The sequence below is a fragment of the Emydura macquarii genome, unplaced genomic scaffold, assembly GCF_026122565.2.
Source record: "Emydura macquarii macquarii isolate MOO-44397 ecotype Brisbane River unplaced genomic scaffold, CSIRO-AGI_Emac_v2 contig_968, whole genome shotgun sequence".
Lineage (NCBI taxonomy): Eukaryota > Metazoa > Chordata > Testudines > Chelidae > Emydura > Emydura macquarii.
The window spans coordinates 15,215,990-15,236,212 of NW_027131105.1; the positions used below are offsets into that span (position 1 = coordinate 15,215,990).

Below are 20,223 nucleotides of genomic sequence, written 5' to 3' on the forward strand. Positions count from 1 at the left end.
CAAGTAGTGATCAATGGCTCCATGTCTAGCTGGCAGCCGGTCACAAGCAGAGTGCCCCAGGGGTCGGTCCTGGGGCCGGTTTTGTTCAACATCTTCATTAATGATCTGGAGGATGGCGTAGCTTGCACCCTCAGCAAGTTTGCAGATCACACTAAGCTAGGGTGAGTGGTAGATACCCTGGAAGGTAGGGATAGGATACAGAAGGACCTTAACAAACTGGAGGATTGGGCCAAAAGAAATCTGATGAGGTTCAACAAGGACAAGTGTAGAGTCTTGCACTTAGGACGGAAGAATCGCATGCACAGTTACAGACTGAGGACCGATGAGCTAGGCAGCAGTTCTGCAGAAAAGGACCTGGGGGTAACAGTGGATAAGAAGCTGGATATGAGTCAGCAGTGTGCCCTGGTTGCTAAGAAGGCTAATAGCATATTGGGCTGCATTAATAGGAGCATTGCCAGCAGATCGCGGGAAGTGATTATTCCCCTCTATTCAGCATTGGTGAGGCCGCATTTGGAGTATTGTGTCCAGTTTTGGGCCCCCTACTACAAAAAGGATGTGGAGAAGTTGGAGAGAGTCCAGCGGAGGGCAACAAAAATGATTAGGGACCTGGAGCACAAGACTTATGAGGAGAGGCTGAAGGAACTAGGCTTGTTTAGTCTGCAGAAGAGGAGAATGAGGGGGGATTTGATAGCAGCCTTTAACTACCTGAAAGGAGGTTCCAGGGAGGATGGAGCTAGGCTGTTCTCAGTGGTGGCAGATGACAGAACAAGGAGCAACGGTCTCAAGTTGCAGTGGGGGAGGTCTAGGTTGGACATTAGGAAAAAGTTTTTCATTAGGAGGGTGGTGAAGCACTGTAATGGGTCACCTAGGGAGGTGGTGGAATCTCCATCTTTGGAGGTTTTAAAGCTGCGGCTTGACAAAGCCCTTGCTGGGATTATTTAGCTGAGGTTAGTCCTGCTGTGAGCAGGGGATTGGACTAGATGACCTGAGGTCCCTTCCAACTCTATGATTCTATGATTCTAACAAGCCCATGCATTCCACTCAAATTTTTTCAAATGACTTTTTACCTGCTATTAGTTTACCGTGAACATATTCAGCACCATTCTCCCTCCCCTGAAACCAGTTCCCTCAAGAGCAAAATTACATTTAAGCGACTAAAGTCGGACCTCTCTGAATCAAAGAGAATCTTTAGAAATGGATTTTTGTAAAGGTCATTTTGAACTATATGTGAGCACACACAGAGACCTAGGTCACTCAGCTAAATAATGCCACCAATGAGCTCTGTGACTGTTACTAGGATAAACTCATCATTTACTTGGAAAAGGATTTTTGTGTGTGTGTGTGTGTGGCGGGGGGAGAAGGGAGTGAATCGCTCTTTATCTTTCCTTCTTTTTGGTGGCTTCAGTGTTGTTTGTTTTTGTGGCTGCCTCTGCATGTCCTGCTTCCAGCTGGGACCAGAAGAAGACGTGCTGAAATTATGTTGAACATGGCATGGGACGCAGTCCTTCTAGGACATTCAACTCTCGACCAAAGCTCAAAAGATCTAGAATTCTCTGTTCTTGTCCGATCAAGCTCAGTTTAACAGACTCTACAAGTTAATACAAGGCCTAATCCAGCAGAGCACTTAAACACATGCTCAGCTTTAAGCCACAGAGCAGGCCCCCTGACTTCAATGAGACTAGGCATGGGATTAAAGTTAAACACATGCTTAAGTGCTTTGTTGCACTTGCAGCTACGGTTCAGAGAAGGTTTGCAGATGCATGGTGCTTATCTCACCAGACCTCCTAACCATTTGAAATTCTCCCATTGCTGCTCTGAGGCCTTCAATAACTATTTTAATGGAGTTCTCCTATTGGCAAAGGATAGCAAGGGGAGATGGCTTTGTGATCTAAGCCTCAGGTCTAAATTAATAGACTTTCTGAAACCACAGGTCTGTCTCCCAGCAGCAGCAAATCCATTCTTCTAAGGAAAGTAAACTGGGGTAGCTTACTGTCAGGTGATAGATACTAGAGTGACTGCTGCATTATAAATACCTTAGATAGGTTATTTGCGTGGAGGGCTTCTGATGCGACCTTAAAGCACAGCCATGCTTGTTGAACAAAGACATTAAAAAAAGCACATAACACATTTTGCATGAGTAGGGATTTGCTACCGTGTCCTCAACCATCATTTTACTTCCTACCCTATTACTGGCACAGTGTGCCAATAGGTTGCTTTCCCACCACAGAGCCAGCTGCATTTCAGTGGTATACATATCCAATATGGGATCCTTCAGGTTTAAAAATGCTATATACAGTAGTTGATAAAACATTACATTATTATAGGTAGCCAGCCTGCTTTAAACCATCTGTGTTCCACGATCCCCCTTTAATGAGGCTGCTTTTGAGAACCATACAAAACAGAAAAAGATACTGATGCTAGCACTTTCCTATTACTATAAAAATTAAAGCAGTCAGATCATTACAGCATAAAGAAGACGGCTTTTTAAACTCTGAAACCCTTATGTTTCGTGGAAGTGCTTTTAATTTTCCGTTATTTTGTTCTCCGGGCACTGGAATGAGCACAGCTTCCGTCCATGCAGCATAATTCAGTCAACGTTCCCCTGAAACGTAACAACACACTGCCCCCTACTGCATTTTTCTCTGACACATTAAAAAGGAAAAGGGAAAAAAAAAATAGTCCCCGGCTTTGCAGCCCATCCTTTGGCTCAACTGAGATAAGCAGATGGTTTGTTAGCTCTCATCTATGACTCAGTAACATCCAAGGTAAAACACTTTTGCAGGAGAGGAGACAAAATAACAAAACGGATTCCGTATACGGGAGAGTAAAAGCAATTGCAAAAACAAGTAGTGAGTGCCCAAATGCCAAGAGTTCCCGTGCCTCCACGCTGCTGTCTCTCAGCTCCTATCACAGTTTCAAAACCAATTATGTAACTTAAAAAGCTAGTTACTATAGTGCCTCTTTGTGTTTTTTTCTCCCCAGTTTAAGGCTACGAAACATTGCATGGGAGCCATCTGCACAAAAACCAGCATGAGACAAAACTTGCAGTGTGTCCTAAACTTTGCCTGCCTGAGGGCCACACTGGCTACCCAGCGGGCCCCCAAGCCATGCCTAATCTGCATAAAAAGGAGTAGATGGCAACCATCCTCACTTTATGATAGAGTATGGCCTGGAGAGAATTCAAGTCACAACATTCAGTGCTTCCTCTTGATTGAGGTGCTAGAGCATGGCATGCTGGGACTAGTAGTCCCTTTGGACCATTGTTAAAGAGAAGGGTGGAAAAAAGGTCCCATTGGAGAATGCTGTGGGCTCCATTAGATGCATAAACAGCACTTTGGCTATCCGTGCCCTGGGCTGCTTGCATTTGATTCTGCTTGATTAAAATCAATAAGTGCATTTGCTTAGATTTAGATGTTTAGATTTAGTCTCACTGAAGAGCACTTAGATTCATCTTGACAGATGAATAAAATAACCCAGAGAGGTTATGAGAAACGTTCATGGAGATGGGAGGTGCTTCTGAACATGCAGGCCCCAAGAAGTACAGCTGGCATCCAGGAGGCAGCACCCCCTTTGCTTTGTAGCTACATCAGGATACTTAATTCAAGTCACACCCAAGCAAAATAAGGCTCAGATCATGAGGTGGATTGGAAACACCTCAACATGAAGAGATGTTTGGATTTGGATTTTTTGTTTTAGCCCATTGAGGAGTGGGGGACCAGGAGCAAACTTCTGATCAGAGCCAGAGTCAGATCCCAAACTCTAAAATTTGGAGGGTTCCGTATTGCCAACCGCAAACATTAAAAAATCATGAGTAACCCCCCCCCCCCCCACACACACAATCATGAGATGGGCCTGAAAATCATGAGATTTAAAATAATAAAAACTGTTGGGTTCTCTTTATTTGCCATCTGGGTGTTGACCCCTTAGGATCCAGGTGCTCAAGTTTTACTCTGCAACCAGGATGGCTTGAAACTTCCTTTTCTAAAAAATGAAATTGAGATTCTCAAATAATCTCCTTATTCCAGAAGCTGAGGCTTGAAGAAAAAAAATATCATGCGCATCATGATAAAACTGCAAGAGCTCGCAACACTGTGACAGTATCTGGGGTTTGTTGATAATTAACAGGGCAGTCAAACCAGTTCAGATTAAATGAGATTCTACCTGAACCTTCACTCAAATTTGAACTGTGAAACCTTTCACACACACACTATTTCCTTTTTTGTGCTGCCTCTGCATTCCTCAGTTCTGGCCGGGCGTGGAAGTGCCAAATAACAACATGAAACGGCTGTTCTTGTGAATTGCCACCCTTTGAAGCAGGAGGTACTGGTAACCTCATGAGCAGGCTTGTTCTGATTGGAGATCCAACCCCACTTGGCAGACTTGAGAGATTTTGGGTGGATTCAGAAAAGCATCCAGAATTTGGGGTGCTTATCCAAACCTCTGATCCTTTGAGTTCTATCCATTGCTACTGATCAGTTCATTTAACTCAGCTGAGGAAAGCCACCAAACGGATGCCTGTGAGTCACACTGCTGGATCTTTGACCTATTTAGCAGCCAACATTGTGTGTCTGAGTAGGGTGCAGCAGGGGAAGGATGCATCTCACTCTCTTTACCAAGGGTTCTGCAAGTCCACCTCTTGGTCCACAGAACTCCAAAAGAACCACGCTGCAGGGGGTAGAGAAGCTGGGTAGGAATTTAAATCCACGAGACAATCTCTCTTTGTTACAGTTGTCCACAGGATGAAAAGTTGGGAGAACCCCTGCTCTGTACAGAATAGCATTTAATTGCCTAAAGGAAAAGCCATGTAAATACACTTTAAGAGACAAGCTGCTAATAAATCTGTGACAAATGACAATGTATAAATCTGTGCTTTTGAATTTATTATCCAGCCCTCCCCGCTGTGTATTCTTATGCTGCTGCAGGATAAAATAAATTGGTCTAGTGAAAGGAACGGCAGGAAACATGTGAATATTTCTACCCTGAAATATTGACCTTCGGTGCTCCTGACCTTCTATCCCTCAACTTGAGTGACACATTCACTGAGGACAGATGAAGGAAGTTACCAAAAGTAAGGAATGCAACTGGGACTAGAACCCAGGGCCATGACTGCTGCAATGCTAGTGTGTCTGAGCTATCTCACCATGACTGACTGGAATAAAAAAAAACTCTCCTGGGAAATGTGCAGAAGCTGACTTCTTAAAGGAACTGGGATTGCTTAGAACGATAGCCAAATTCCCGTATTTCTAAAAGATGAAAGCCCTTTCTATTCTTTCTCTTTTCTTTTCTTTTTTAAGAAGTTCTTGTAAGAAACTTAGCATAGGAAGGTGACTTTGAGGTGTGGGAGATGGACACAGTGTCGGTTTTTTTATAACACAGATAAGTTAGCAACCTATCCTGAGAAGTGCTGAGTGCCTACCGCTTCTGTTGACTTCAGCCAAGTTGTAGGTTTACATCATCTATCAAGATTATGCCTTAAGGGCCAGATCCTCAAAGTTATTTAGGCACCTAACTCCCAGGCACCTAAATACCTTTGAAGATCTGGGCCCCAAACCCTTATTCTGCAAAAGAATCCATGCGGGTGGGTTCCTAGACTCAGGTGGAATGCCCTTGACTTCAGTGGAAATTCCTATGGGCATAAGAGCCCATACATTTTGCATTATGCCTTGATTTCTGTCCATGCCTTTGCTTTGCAGGACTGGGTGCTTAGACTGTAACAATCTGAGGGAGGAGTCCTGCCAAGGTGTAAATTATTATGCTAAAATTATAAAATATATACAGAGCTGTAAATGTACATGCTGCTGTAATGGGGTACACAAACCCCACACTGGCACGAAAGGGGTTGGTTTAGGCGCTGCTTTGGGCGAGGGTGGTCCCACCCTTCCGCATCTGTATCTCATGTCAGGACTGGAGGAAGAATTAAAAGGAGGGAAAATCCACTCAGAAGTGGGGCAAGGGCAAGGTCCTGGAGCGAGGGCTGGCAGAGAAGCAAGCCCCTGCCCTTGCAGGAAGGTGAACACAAATCCCTTGTGGCTCAGGGGGAAAAAGAAGATTGAGACTTATCTGGAGACCCAGTGAACTCTGGGGTGGACTGTGATACTGCCAAGGCCCCTCTAGAGTAAGAGGAACCAATATCCGCATGAAAGCCACCCACAGGTTTTCTTTCTTTTCCTTTATGCTTTTATGTCACCCCATTTGGGGACTGGGGTCTGTTTTGTTTCTTTCACTTGGGGCCCTGGGAGGGGAAGAAACTGCCAGAAGGCCTTGGACAGAGGGTTGAGCACTCGTGGGAGTGGGGCAAGCAGATGTGCATGCTTGTGATCCCCACGTGGCTCCTGAAGGGGGCGCTCTGCCAAGCACAGATTCATGACAGTTGTCCTACACACATAGAAAAAGATGCATTCTCTGAGCCAAAGAGCTAACAATAAAAACATGGAGCATCTGTAAAGCACCATGCACATCTCTGGCAGTGTATGATTTCATTATTAAAGGGACACTAGTCGTATAATTTAGACCTACAATGTGAACTGCCTTCAGACTGTAATATTTGGGGAGGCATTCCACTTTAAGTGCCAAATTTCGAAACAGGCAGCGACACTGTGTCTGCAGAAAACTGCAGGCACCTCTACCCCTCATTTGCATGCACAGGATCCATTCTGGATGTACTAAACAAATGTAAGTTTTGTGTGTGTGATGCATGTACTTGTATGGCTAACAGATGCAGCTGAGTAGCCTCCATTTGAAAATGATCCCTAAATCTTTTTATCTCTTTTGTCACATAACTTAAAAAAAAACCCAAACCCAGTTTCTCACTATTCATCTGTGACCTTGCAAAAATAATGCTTGGTAGCTCTTGACCTTCCCCTACTGGTTGTTCAGCAACAGTTAACTCACAAGCCCTCTCTCCACACGTGTGATGCTGTTCATGTTCTAGTGGATGAAAAGTTGAACTCTTTCAATTGTATATATGATTATGCTGTCCTCTATCTGGCAAAGGCTCACAGAGTTTATAAACCCTACTACTACCACAGCTAGAAAGATTATTGTTAATATCTATTATTTATAGAGCACCACAGATGTGTGTGGAGGAGAAAGTGAATGCTGATTAGCTCCTGCCTTAGCGTAAATCATCTTCTAAGTTTAAATAAACTCTACAAGGCACTCAGATACCATGGGGGAACCTACGCAGAACAGAACAGAATTTAAATTAAATATAATCCAGAGCAAGAGATGGCAATGAACAATGGGTGAGAGAGAGAGTAGAAAGAACAGTGACTGCACAGGAAAAACTCAGGAGAGATGCTTAGTTAAATCCATCTCTCGTAATTTCTCCTTTTAAAATAAATATATATTAATAGTGAAGATGGATGCAGATCCTCCTTTAGTTTCAGTGGGAAGGGCCTATAATTTTGGAGCACAAACTCCTGAATTCTATCTCGGCTTATGACCCTAAAGTCTACGCATTACATTGTGATGCTGCCAGTGGAACAAGGAAGCATCTTTAAAAAATAAAGCCATGGTTATTTTCAAATAACCCTGTTCCAGTTTTGGGGAATTCGAGAAATAACGTCAGGTTGCTGGTTGTGGTTTGGCTGCTGGGTGTGGTTTAACTACACGCTATGCTCTTGTATTTCCAAGAAGCTCCCAAAGTGGAGCTTCAGAGATTGGGACCCACTCAGATACCCGCCCAGTCAGCATATGTGTGTTGTTCAGGTCATCCACCTGCAACACAGTGCAGAACCTAACACTGAGCTGCCTGTCTGGCCCTTCACTCACACAGGCAAGTCCTGCTCATCTTATCCATGCAAGTAGTTCCACTGTTGTCACATGACTTAGAGACCAAGATATGGCTGAGAGTTGACAATTCTTTTACCAGCAGAATGTTTTGAATTGACTTTTTAGTGCAAAGAGCTGTTTAATTTTGGTGGAAGGACAACCTATGGAGTCCCATTTGCAAAATCTAACCCTGACTTGAAGGTTATTATTTATTATTATTTGTACGATGGTAGTGCTTTGGAGGACCTGATCAGGATCAAGGCTTAGCATGGTAGGATCTGCACAATGTGTATGCCATAGCCCCCTCTAGTGATTGAAGTTTATGCATTTGCTACTATGTCTATCTGAAGGAATTAGTCCTTTTGCTCAAGTGCTAGAGACTCATGCTTTTAGTGCTGAAGGTTCTGGGCTCAAAACCCTGGTGTTGGCCCAGGTGGGACCAGCTACACAAACACAGAGTAAAAGATGATGGCTATATTTCCCCAAAAACCTTTTTGGTCTGCAAATATTTTCCCCTCATACCTCTGAACTAATGCACTGCCTCTCCCCACTCCCATTCAACTTTTCCTCTTTCCCTTGACTGGTAGATTGAGCCACTACCTTCTGGTAAATCTAACGCCGATGTATTGTTCAGTAAATCCATCAAAAGATAATGCTCTTCCCCCAGAGCTTTCCATAATGCTCCTCATATTCCTTGGGCTGTTGAGTAAGTGTCATGTGTCTGGGTTTCCTGGGTGGGGCATAGATGCAAGATTGAACCCAGCCCTCATGATGCATGTATTCACAGCAAGTGCTGGCAGTTTTAGGCAACAAATCAATATTATGCCTTGATGTTTAAGTTACTGCCCTTCTGGCAATCCCACCCAGTTCATTAGTGGAGCTAAGGTGCAAAGTATTGCACTTTGCTTCATGTACATTGAACCACAACATGGAGCCAAAGATTGTCAGCTGATAGTGCAATTCAAGGCATGCAACTCTGAAGTATAAGTCAGAGTTCATGTCATGGACCAAATCATATAGCTGTGCATATGTTATGCTGGGTAATATAGTGCATAGCATGTATGCATCATGTACAATGCACATACAGTAAGCATTTATTTCTTAGCTCATCATACCATGGCTGTCTCTATGCTGTACTTCTGTAATACGAATCACTAATAAAGCCCTGTACAAAAAAATTAACTAATTTATCACAACACTCCAAGTAAATATTATCCCCATTTCACTGATAGCAAAACAGAAATAGAGTTAAAGAAATGTTCACAAGACCACATGAGAAGTCGGTGGCAGTCAGGATCAGAACTTGAGAGCTCTTGGCTCCCAACTCCAAGATGAAGTCCACGAGACAGAGCTCTCTATGCACAATACCTATGTGTGTCCATCTTGGAAATACAAAATAGCCATTATAAAAAATACTGGTTAAGTAGTCAGTTTCCCATCCCAATCACCATCAATAAGCTTCAGTTAAATTGAGCATAATAAATATATTTTATACTGCATCTGAAAGATGGTCAAATTTCAATTTTAGGAAACAGAAGATGGGGACAAGTTCCAGAGATCAGGATACTTGAGCCAAGTATGCCTTGTCCAATTCTGCAGACAGACAGCTGATCATAACAGCCACTCTAGGACATGGGAGAGAGATGGTCTATGAGACTTCTGGGTTGCAGGCCATTTCAGGCTATAAAGATAACTAATGTTGCTTGACTTGGGACACCATCAACCTCTTGAATTAGCTTTAAGAGCAGCCCCAAGTAAAGAATATTATATCTAATCCAATCTATCTAGTATCAATAGCATGCTCACCATGTTATTAAATCAGTCTACCCTTTAGGTAGCAGTTACAGATGACTGTGATAAGCATATATTATTCTGTCTGTAAATTATGTGTTTTTATTACAGTTGGGCTTGAGCTGCAACGTTCAGGTCCAGCTTCAAACTTCCCAAAATTCAGGGGTGTTTGGATCCAGCCTTGTCTCAAATTTTCATGTAGAACTTGACATGCTTTACTGGGAAGCACATACATCACATTTATACGTTGTTGTAATGGTGATAGAGTGAAAAATTATAGGTTCCAACACTGGGGCCAGTTGGCAATTACTTCCTGCTAATTAACTGCCTTTAAAACATTAGTGGCCATATTCAGTCCTGGCTGCATATAACTTCCCATGCTTCCATCCCTAGGTAACGGTGCAAATAGAGTATACTACACTGGCATATACTCATATTATCGGGGCTCAAAACATTCCGCGAGGTGGACAAGAAGCTCAAAGAAGTGAATGTACCCATGTTTGCCTCCACATAGGACCCTAGAAGCTTTTAAAGCCAGCCCTGAATACAATCTGCACTTGGACTCCTGCAAACATATTCAGTAAGTGGTTTTAGTGCTGTTGATGGGAGTTGGATTGACAGCCTGGGAGACTCAAGTCTACTTATCCATAGAACAGGTACAGAGCTGGAAGCAGTAGGGAAATTTCTTCCACGTTGCTCTGCTGATGTGCCTCCACACCATTCAAGGGTCCCTCTCTAGTGGTAAGAGTGGGGAGTTCAGACTCTCCGACCTATTCAGTCTCTGAAGTATCTGGTAATCACCATTAATTTCCAGAGGAGGCCAACATGCATTCCCTCCGATCCCTGCCACCTCCTGTCCTCAGCCTAACTCTATCCTACACACAGATCCCTGGGCCTGCAGAGAGAAAGGGATGGGGAGAGTGTCTGTGGAGAGGGCAGACCCTTTGCCTCTCCAGAGTGAAATCTAGGTCCCATCCGGCATATATCCTTTTAAAGTACCTGTATACCAAAGCCAGCTAAGCCTGTCCCTGTTGGGGAGTTCTGCTTCTTACCTGAAGAGCTTTTTCCCCCATCTCATCAGTGTCTGGAGGTTCAGCCCTATGCCAAAGCCTCTCACTGTATGAAAGCCTCTCAAATCCCATCCCAGTCCCTGGCTTGCAGTACACAGTTATTATACGAATCACACGCTGTCGCAGCCAATGATAATTTACTGAATGGTGCCAAAATCTGTGAACTTGCCTAAAGGCTTTTGACATCATTTGCCATGAACATTAGTCAATAAATTCTGGGAGGGAGGCAATTTGCATGTCACCCGAATGACTGGATATCAAATTAGGCTTCTGACAGGCTCCAGAATGGTGCTCTCCTTTCATCATTAATCTTGACAAAGGGGGGGCCAGACCCTGGCCAGGGACCTGGGCTGTCTAGTGGCATATGATTGATTGATGTGGTAATCTAAGGTTGGCCAGTTATCATCCATTTTGAAAAAGGCGCCAACTTTTCATTTCCTCCTTAAACTCCAAAGCGGCAATGTGATTTGGGGGCTGATTGCACATGACAGCAAATGTAGTTAGTTTTCCTGTGAAATTTTAATGCTAAAAATCCTATGTGCCCTATTCCCCTCCTACAGGACCAGCAACTTCCACAGGAGTCAGGGTTATTGGCACACTTGTGTGGCAGGAGAATAGGGCCCCAGTTTAGCACTTTGCTGTTGCTCTGTCTTACTCTCTTTCATATTAGAGAGATAAGGTGGGTGAGTAATATCTTTTATTGAACCAATTTCTGTCAGTGAGAGACAAGTTTTCAAGTTTACACAGAGCACTTCTTCAGGTCTGGGAAACTTAGAGTGCCAATAGAAGATATTACCTCATCCACCTTGTCTCTCTAATATCCTAATATTCAGCCTTTGGGGAAATTCTGTGTTCTGTCCCAGCCCTGCTACACCACTCTGCTGGCATGAAGGTAGTAGCAATTATTATTTGTGTTACCGTAGTGCCTGGGATCGCTACTCATGGAGCAGGACTCCATTGTGCTAAGTGCTGTACAAACCCAGAACAAAATATCTCCTCCAGGAATACCCTTGGCAGTCAGGAGCTATGAGCCCTGAGTTGCCTCAGTTGAACCTTAAGCCAATTAATGAGCCCAGCTGGGCTGCGGTAGAATCACCTGATTGGCCAGCCTGCCTGACTGGCAGCAAGGTGCCTACGTGTCTGCATTTAAACTCAGCAGCAGGAGGTTGCTGGCTACTCAGCCCTTATACCTGCAGCCTGTGATTACTCCGTACCAGCCTTGTTCCAGTCTGCTCTAGCCCTGTGCCCTTGTTTGGTTCCTGACTCTAGCTCTAATCCTTTGCTTGTCTTCTCACTCAGACTGACTTGCTGTTCCTGGCTCCATCTGCTAGGCCAGGTAATCTGGTAACAATCTCTCCCAGTAAAATCTGGTTACATTAGTGTCGGGGGAGGGAAGAGCACTTATTCACAGAAAGGAACTAAACATGCAATTCTGGATAGTGGTGAACAAAGGTATGGTGGATAGTTTTAGCTACTGAAACTTGTATCAAAAACCCCACAGGTTGCAGGGATTGTGTCTGTTTGTGTTCATGGCTAACTTGAAATGGTGGCTCTGTGAGAGTCAGAAAAACCTAAACCAAGGGATATGTGTTTCTCTGTAGTGTGGCTAGAAACATTCTTAACCTAGGATTCTTCTATTATGAAAACTAAAATAAAAGCAAATCCCATTTTGCCATTCCAGGAGCCTTGAAATCATACATATGGTCAAAGAGGGATAAAGTCACTCTTGTCAGATGTCTCCCATTAGGTCCATTTCCAACACTGGTAGGGTTACTGCTCTTGTGATGATTTTTTTTAACATTCTTAAATAAGTGTTAAGGATGGTATTGTGCTTAAAGCATGGGACTGACAACTGAGCTGTATTATCAGCTATGCTACAACTTTCCTGGGAGGCCTTGGGCAAGTCTCTTCACCCCTCTCTGTGCCTCAGTTTCCCCATCTGAAAAATGGGGTAATATCTATCGCACAGGGATGTTGCAAGGCTTGATACATTAATAGCTGTGAAGTGTTATCAATATTTATATAAAGCTGTCAACATTCACAATGGTGGGCAGTTGGTGATTGCGCTGAGCAAATAAAAGTCACTGCCCCAAAGAGCTTATAGCTTAAAAGCACACATGGGTGCAATAAAGAAAAATGCAGAAGGCCCAATTCTGCTTCCAGTTAAGACAGCAGCTAACCTACTCATGGGAGCAGAATCAGACTGACAGTGGAATTTCTATGATACCTGAGCTTTATACCTTTGGTGCTTCAAGGAACAGGAGCAATTCTGAAGGCGATTGCTTGGCAGACACTGCGTGGGGACTGTTCTAAGTGTAAGGGATAGAATGAAGGATGCTCAGAGGCACATGTGGGCAAAGAGAAGAGTCAGGAGACAATCGTGCATAGAAAATAAGGATCAGAACAGATACTGGAAATAGGAGCCCTCTAGGGCTTAGCGGAGCCTTCTTTCTAGGATCCAAGAAAAATAACTGAGTATTGGAAACCTCTCCAGATATAAACAAGATTCAAGTGAGATGCCAATGCAGTTTTGGACTGAGCATGCAGAGGCATCAGATCAGGCTGGAGGGAGGAAACAGCTGTTCCCTTTTCATCTTCGCCAAATGATGAGTAATGAAGGACACAAGAAAAGACTGCAGATAGGGGTGTAAGCAGCTGGGAAGTGCTATTTAAGGAGTGCTGTTTAAGGTGGAGGAATGAAGACAGTGGTGAAGCTTGCTCCTTCCCATCTTCCAACTTTGACTTCAAGTTAAATTGTCATTCTCTTTAAACATGAAGGGGAACCAAGAGAGACACCACTAAAGAAATCCCAATCATAGGGATCTTCCCACCAAAACACACATACAGGTCAACTGCCCACTTTCTGAGCTCTTTGCCTGGGAAGGGAAGATGTGCCATTGTGGCTTATCAGAAAACTATCCACCAAAGGGAAGGAAATAGCCAAACCCTGCATTGGGTCAGGGTGCTTCCTGCTGTTCTAGGGTCATCAGCTTTTATTCATAGCAACACAGGAATTGTTATGGTTCTTGAACAGACCCATAGTCAAGCTAGTTGAGTCTGAGATCCTGTACCCAACCATGGCCAAAACTAGACACTTCAGGGTAAGATGTAACCACCCTGCCTCTTTGTGCACCTAATTATGCAATACCCTCCATGGAAGGGGAGGGGAATTTCTTTCTGAGCCCTCCTGGAAATCAACTCATGCCATCAAAAATGAATATTGATAGCACTTGTAATTACATCCTAGCTCATGTTTGCGCAAATTGCTATTTTTATTCAGAGCAATGTCTAATCCTTGTTTGAAACTTAGTGGAACCTCCCTGCTCTGGTTACAAAGCAATACTGATAAAATAAAGAATGTTAGGTAAAAAAAAGCAACATGGTCCACCACAGAACTATCACTGTCAAAATTAGGCAAAGAATCCAACTTCCTGAAGCTGTAGCTATGAAGAATGAAAAGGTCTTTTAATCAGCCATCATCTTAATGTATCAATAACATAGGATAAAGTATATAATATTTGTGACAGTGATTCTCAAACTTTTCCATACCGGAAGTCCATGCTACAACTGAAACGAGTTTCAGAACACTCCCCCCATAAATTTTAGGATCTTTCCCCATCAAGTCATAACACATAGAAGGGTGTTTGCAACACCCTTCGGGGAGAGCGGGGAGGACAATCATTTGCAGGTTGAGACCCCATAATTAACAACAGAGAAGTCTATCTCCATTCACTAATTAATCTTCATCATAACCTGAAAGTTATGTCTGCAAGTCTTTTACTCCCATTTTCCAGATGATAGATTAAAGGCAATGGTGATATGCAAAATATTTTTTTCAAGTTAGGTTTATGCACTATTTTGCGTTGTTATGATGTATAAAGAAAACCTGAAGGGGGTGGGGGAATATATTCTATATATTATGGGTGGCGGGGGAATATATTTTCCTGTCTGTTTTTTACTTTAGAGAGAGACAAGTTGGGTGAGGTAATCTCTGTTATTGGACCAACTTCTGTTGGTGAGAGAGACAAGATTTCTCTCTCTCACCAACAGAAGTTGGTCCAATAAAAGAGATTACCTCATCCAATTTATCTTTCTAATATCCTAGGCCCAACAAGGCTACAACAGTTCTTTATTTTATTAAGAATATTAAGTCTGATCTCTCCTGCATTTGCTGGAGAACTTCTTGGGAGTCTCAGACGTGTATTGAAAGCTTTCACACCTTAATTGCAGAGACATGTGGGGGCATATAATCTTTAACAAGGATGTCTTTTTTCCCTAAGTGTTCATGAGGCATTAGAGTCAAATGAGTGCTAACAAATACTACAAACGTTTAGCCAGTCGTAGCAAATATATCCCTCTCTCAATTGTTCAGTTTTCACTTGCTTGATTCTTGTCAGTAGTTTTCATTAGTTTTCCAGTTTACCACAAAGTCTTCCAGGGTAGGTAAGATCTGAATTCCTTATACAGTAAACAAGCAGGAAAAAACAAAAACAAAAAACCTTTCCCAATAACCTTGCTGGCCTTTTTTACACATCTTAAGTAAGCCCATTTTTTCCTTTCTTAGGTCATGTTTAAGCAACTTGACCAGTACAGAGAGTAACAGAGTCCCTGGCTCCAAGCCCCCTGCTCATTTTATTAGACCATGATGATTCCCCTATCTATTATATAACAATTTTTAAAAAATGATTTCACAAGTTTTGCTTGACCACAGGGGGTGTTTTACAGGAACTGACTGCTCTAAAATGGGTTGTTTATATAAAAACTTTTGGCTGTAAAGAGGTCAAAGAGACATCTTGTACACAAGCCGCTTTTTTCAATCCATGTGCAGGATTCGTCCATCTACCCTGACTTCACTCTCCCTCAGCCCCAATCTTTTTCATGAATCACAGCAATCCCAAAGACCTGGCTGTTAGAATCTGTCCTATAGATGGCAGCTTCTCCCAATTTTTCTCACGCTATTGGATTCATCAGTGAGACATCTTTACAGCCTTGTTTATAGGATCTGCTAGACATCATCTGCAGCTAAATCGCTAGGGGGGACGTTGCAGTTTGACCACCTGTAGCAGCAATTAGACAATTTTGCAGTTTATTGTTAAAAGAAAAGGAAAAAGGTGCAAATAGTGCGAGTGGTAATTGGGCAGACACTTCCTTGAGTGGGGAGTAGGCAGCTACCAACGGTGCCTAAAAAGCATAGGCTCAGCCACCTGAACATAACCCCCTTATTGGTCTCTTTTTTATTTATTCCCTTTTCTTAGTCAAAACCCCGTTATCCCTATTTTACAGATGGGAAGCTGGAGGAGCAGAGGGCTGAAGTGATGAGGTTGCAGAAGGGGAGGTAGTGTCGCAGCCAGGAACCCTCCCAGCCAGAGCTGGGACTAGAACTCGCAACCACAAGCGCTAAGGAAGATACAATAGGTCCAGAGGACTGCACTACCCAAACACTACAGAGCCTGCTTCTGCGTGCGCATGCTCTCCCTTCTTGGGCTGTCCCAAGCTTTCCTAGCGGGGGCGGGGGCTGGCCTTAGGCAGTGTGAAGAACCGGTTCCCCCTTCCGTTTGTTCCCTGATATTGGACTCTCCCTCCTAGGCTCAGTCTATTGGCCAGTCTATGGAACGCATAGGCTAACGCACGCCCCCACCTCACCCCGAATAGACTCTTCCAGCCTCCTTCTTCCTGCCCCCCGCCCTTTCTAAAAGGAAAGGGGTGGGGCTAGAAAGGGGGCAAACTCCCCACCTGGCTGAGCAGCGCAGCGACCGAACGCGAGGAACCGGCGGTTACGCGCGCGTGGCTGCTGGTGTCCGTAGAGCTCGTGGCGCTGCCTGCCTCGTCTCGCCCCGCGTGTTCCGGCCATGCCGCCCCCGGGCCAGGTCCGGCAACCAGACTGGGACGGGCTGCGGCTCCGCGCCCGGACTCTGATTGGCTCCCATCGGGTCGCGATCTTCAGCAAGAGCTACTGTCCCTACTGCACCAAGGTGAGAGCGGCCGCGGGAAGGGGGCGGCCGGGCGGATGCCCCGGGTGGGCCTTGCCGCCCTGCCCTTCCCGTTCCCGCGCACACGCGCCGCCTGAGGGGGGGAGGCCTCCCGCCGGCTGCGCTCGGGCGCTCCCGCTGAAGACACTCGCCATTTGCCGGCTCAGCCTCAGGCCTGGCCGCCCCTTCGTCACCAGTTCCGGCTGTCAGAGGACGAGCGGGTTTCCCTGCAAGCCCCAGCGCGATCTGAGCCTGGCTCTAGCCCCCCCGTAGCAGGCTGGTGTGTGAGGACTTGCCCTGAGATCCCCGCGCCTTCCCTGAGGGGTGCCGGGCGGGAGCCTGGCTCGGGGCGCGTGGAGGCCAACGTTAGTTCTCTCTCGGGGCAGGGATTCGCCAGAGGCTGCCTTTAAAACAGATCTCGCCCTCTCCGCCAGAGCCCTACCTTGGCTCGGACTAGCTCCAGGAGCCTGGGCCCGGCCCCGCCTACTGGTGGCAACACCGCACTGGCAAGAGTTTGCCGTCTTGCCTTCACAGAAATGCTGCCCGATGCTCTAGTTCTTGAATTCGAATTAAGCCAGCCTTAGAGCCCCTGGTTTTTATTGCGTTACTCACGTTTTCTAGCAGAGGGCATCGCTCTCTAGCAGCCGCTCTGGATGAAGCGAAACTGCCTCCTCTGGACCAAACTTGATCGTCCTGGGACTTTTGGGTTGTTGGAAAGCTTGATTTATCATTGACTTGCCTTTATGGTATTGAATGGGAATTCTGTGTTACCTCAATACCTTAATCAGTGTTGTAATAATGTCAAAATGGCTCCTCAAGGCCTTCCTGATTCAAATGGTCCCCCTTTGTGCCCCTCTAATAGCCCTGACATCTGGTGGTTCATAGTCAGCCACAAGACAGTCCGCCTCTGTGCTCCATTCAGGGGGAAACTTTTACCCTTAGTTCATAAATATAATGGAGCACACAGTAGGCAGCTATAACCATGGGAACATTTTCCTCCTTTAGGTCTAACCTCCCATAAAGGCATCGCCAGCTATCTTTTAATCTGCCAAACGTGCATTCAGCGGTCATTTGGCACCTGCTCACACTGTTATTGAAGTGCTCCTTGCTGCTATCCAGGTTGCCTGTGTAAGGCTTCATGAGCCATGGCAATAAGGGATAAGCTGGGTCTCCCAGGATCATTGTAGGCATTTCACCATCCCCTATTGGAATCTTTTGGTCTGGAAAGAAAGTCCCTGTTTGTAGCTTTCTGTACAGGCCAAGGTTCCTGAAGAGGCGTGCATCATGCACCTTCCCTGACCAACCCACGTTAATGTCAGTGAAATGCCCATGGTGATCCACAAGCATCTGTAGTGCCATAGAGAAGTACCTCTTTCTATTGATGTATTCAGTCGCAAGATGGTCCAGGGCCAAAATTGGGATATGTCTGCCATCTATCACCCTGTCACACTTAAGGAAACCCAGCGCTGCAAAGCCATCCGCTGTTTTGTGCACATTTCCAAGAGTCTCAGTCCTTCGTAGCAGAATGCAATTAATGGCCCTGCACGCTTGTGATAACGCAGCTCCAATGGTGGACTTCCTGACTACAAACTGATTAGCGACTGACTGGTAGCAGTCTGGAGTTGCCACTTCCACACAGCAATCGCCACACGCTTCTCCACCAAGGGGGAAGCTCTGTCTGGTGTCCTTGTGCTGCAAGGCAGGGACGAGTGCTTCACAGAATTCCATGAAGGTGGCTTTGTGCATTTGAAAGTTCTGCAGCCACTGCTTGTCATCCCAGACCTGCATAACTGTCATCCCACCACTCAGTGCTTGTTTCACATGCCCAAAAGCGACGATGCACTGTGTGCAGATGCTCCATAAATGCAAACAGTAATCCAGCATTGTTTGTTTGCATGGTACACGAAATGCCATGAAATGCAGTCGGAAACCAATACAATGATTGGGATGGAAATCACTGCATCATGGGATGTTGAGCCCGAACCCATGATGCACTGCGATCCTCTCCACCTTTCCACAACTCCTAGCAGCGCAAGGTGGTGAGTTGCATAATGGGGTTAGCTGCCCACAATGCACTGCTTTTTCTGTGAATGCTAGAGCACCAACTGTGGATGCACTTTGGCACCACAATAAGTGCTCTGTGGATAGGCACAAATGTTGTAATTTCAGTGCTTTTTGATCATCGCTGTAACTTGCATTGACAACACATTCTAGTGTAGACAAAACCTTAGGCTACACGTATACATGGTCTAGATGAAAATTCTTGACGTTTGGGTGGCTTTGTGTACAGGCCAAAGAAGAAATTTGCTGAATACACAGTAGTAGTTTATACCAAAGATGATACTCCTTCAACTTCTTAGGCACATTTTCCATAAACTGGACTTTCTGTGAATTAGTGGTACATAGTCATGTTAAATAGTGTCTAGTTCAAGTACTGTGCATTTCAGTAGTGCTATTCATCTGAGGAACTTTGTTTTATAAAGCATTAATCCTCATTTCTGTGAGGAATGCAACTATTGTCTGTCTCCTACAAAAATAGTAAACAGAGGCACTGAACAGAACCAAGAGCCTTAAATCCTAGTCCTGTGCTGTAACTACTTGACAAACTGCTCCCTGAAAGACAGAGTGCTAATGGAAATGCCTAGAAGCATGATAAAAAAGCACAACTCCTGTACAATAAGTTAGAGAGGCATCTTACAACTATTTTTGTTGTATTTAATTTTATTCATATGCTTGGGAATTTACTACTGAATTTGACTGTCAGACAAATTGATCTGTATACGTAAAAGGCTTTGAATTGACTTCCTCAGTTGTTTTAAGAGAACCAAAGACAATGCCGCTTAAATAGAACAGATGACTTTGTTTTCTAAAGTCAGCCACTGGCATGACTAACAAGTTATGTAGACTTTTAGTTTACATCACAGCTTCCCTGAATGCATTCTGCTTTAAGCAAAGCTGTAGATAGTGCATGAGTTGTCAAAATTTGACTTTCTTGTAGTTACTGACAGATGAGAATAACTTGCATGTATTTTAAATTCTTGCCACCGTGGAGAATTTGATGCTAGATCAGATGGAAACACACAAATACTAGCAGTATGAAGACTGACACGTAGAAGCAACTTGATGCACAGAATAACCACAACTTCACATGACTGCTGATTATACTAGTCTTATGATATGCCCTCAGCTAGTATATTATGCATCCATACAAATGCATAATGACCTGTCAGGTCAGCTCAATTTAGATTGTTACAGAATGCTAATTGACTTATGAAACAGCAGACACAAGACACGGCTTATTAACTTCACTTTGTGGGGTTTAAAGTAGCTAAACAGGTTGGAATAATGAGAGCAAGTGCTGCCAAGAAGAGTTCTAGAAAGTGCATCGTCACACCAGAGTGCCTTTGTTCCAAGTTACTTTCTTTATGAAACTTAGTGTTAGGTAACTCACTGGTAGTGTTTGTCCCTTAGCTGTTGGTTCCTTTTGTAAGAAGTTTAAGGAATTTCTTGTCTGTGTACAAATGCACCAATTGAATTAAAATGTGAGGCATATTCATATGCTACATATCAATATATAGACTGCAGATGCCTTCTTTCCGTACAGTTAGGATGTCTAAATC

The 20,223-nt window shown here is 44.4% G+C and overlaps 1 protein-coding gene across 2 annotated transcripts in view; it reads left to right on the forward strand.

Annotated features, from left to right (window-relative positions):
* Nucleotides 1-11,837: 11,837 nt before the first annotated feature.
* The window catches only part of TXNRD3 (thioredoxin reductase 3), a 33,695-nt gene continuing 25,309 nt past the window's right edge, over nt 11,838-20,223 (forward strand). Inside the window, exons 1-2 of one of the 2 annotated variants that reach the window (XM_067544305.1) lie at nt 11,838-11,970; nt 15,890-16,606. In XM_067544305.1, the coding sequence (XP_067400406.1) occupies nt 16,484-16,606 (123 nt within the window). In that variant the 5' untranslated portion in view covers nt 11,838-11,970; nt 15,890-16,483. The remainder of the gene's footprint in view (nt 11,971-15,889; nt 16,607-20,223) is intronic. The other variant, XM_067544304.1, reaches the window with a different exon arrangement.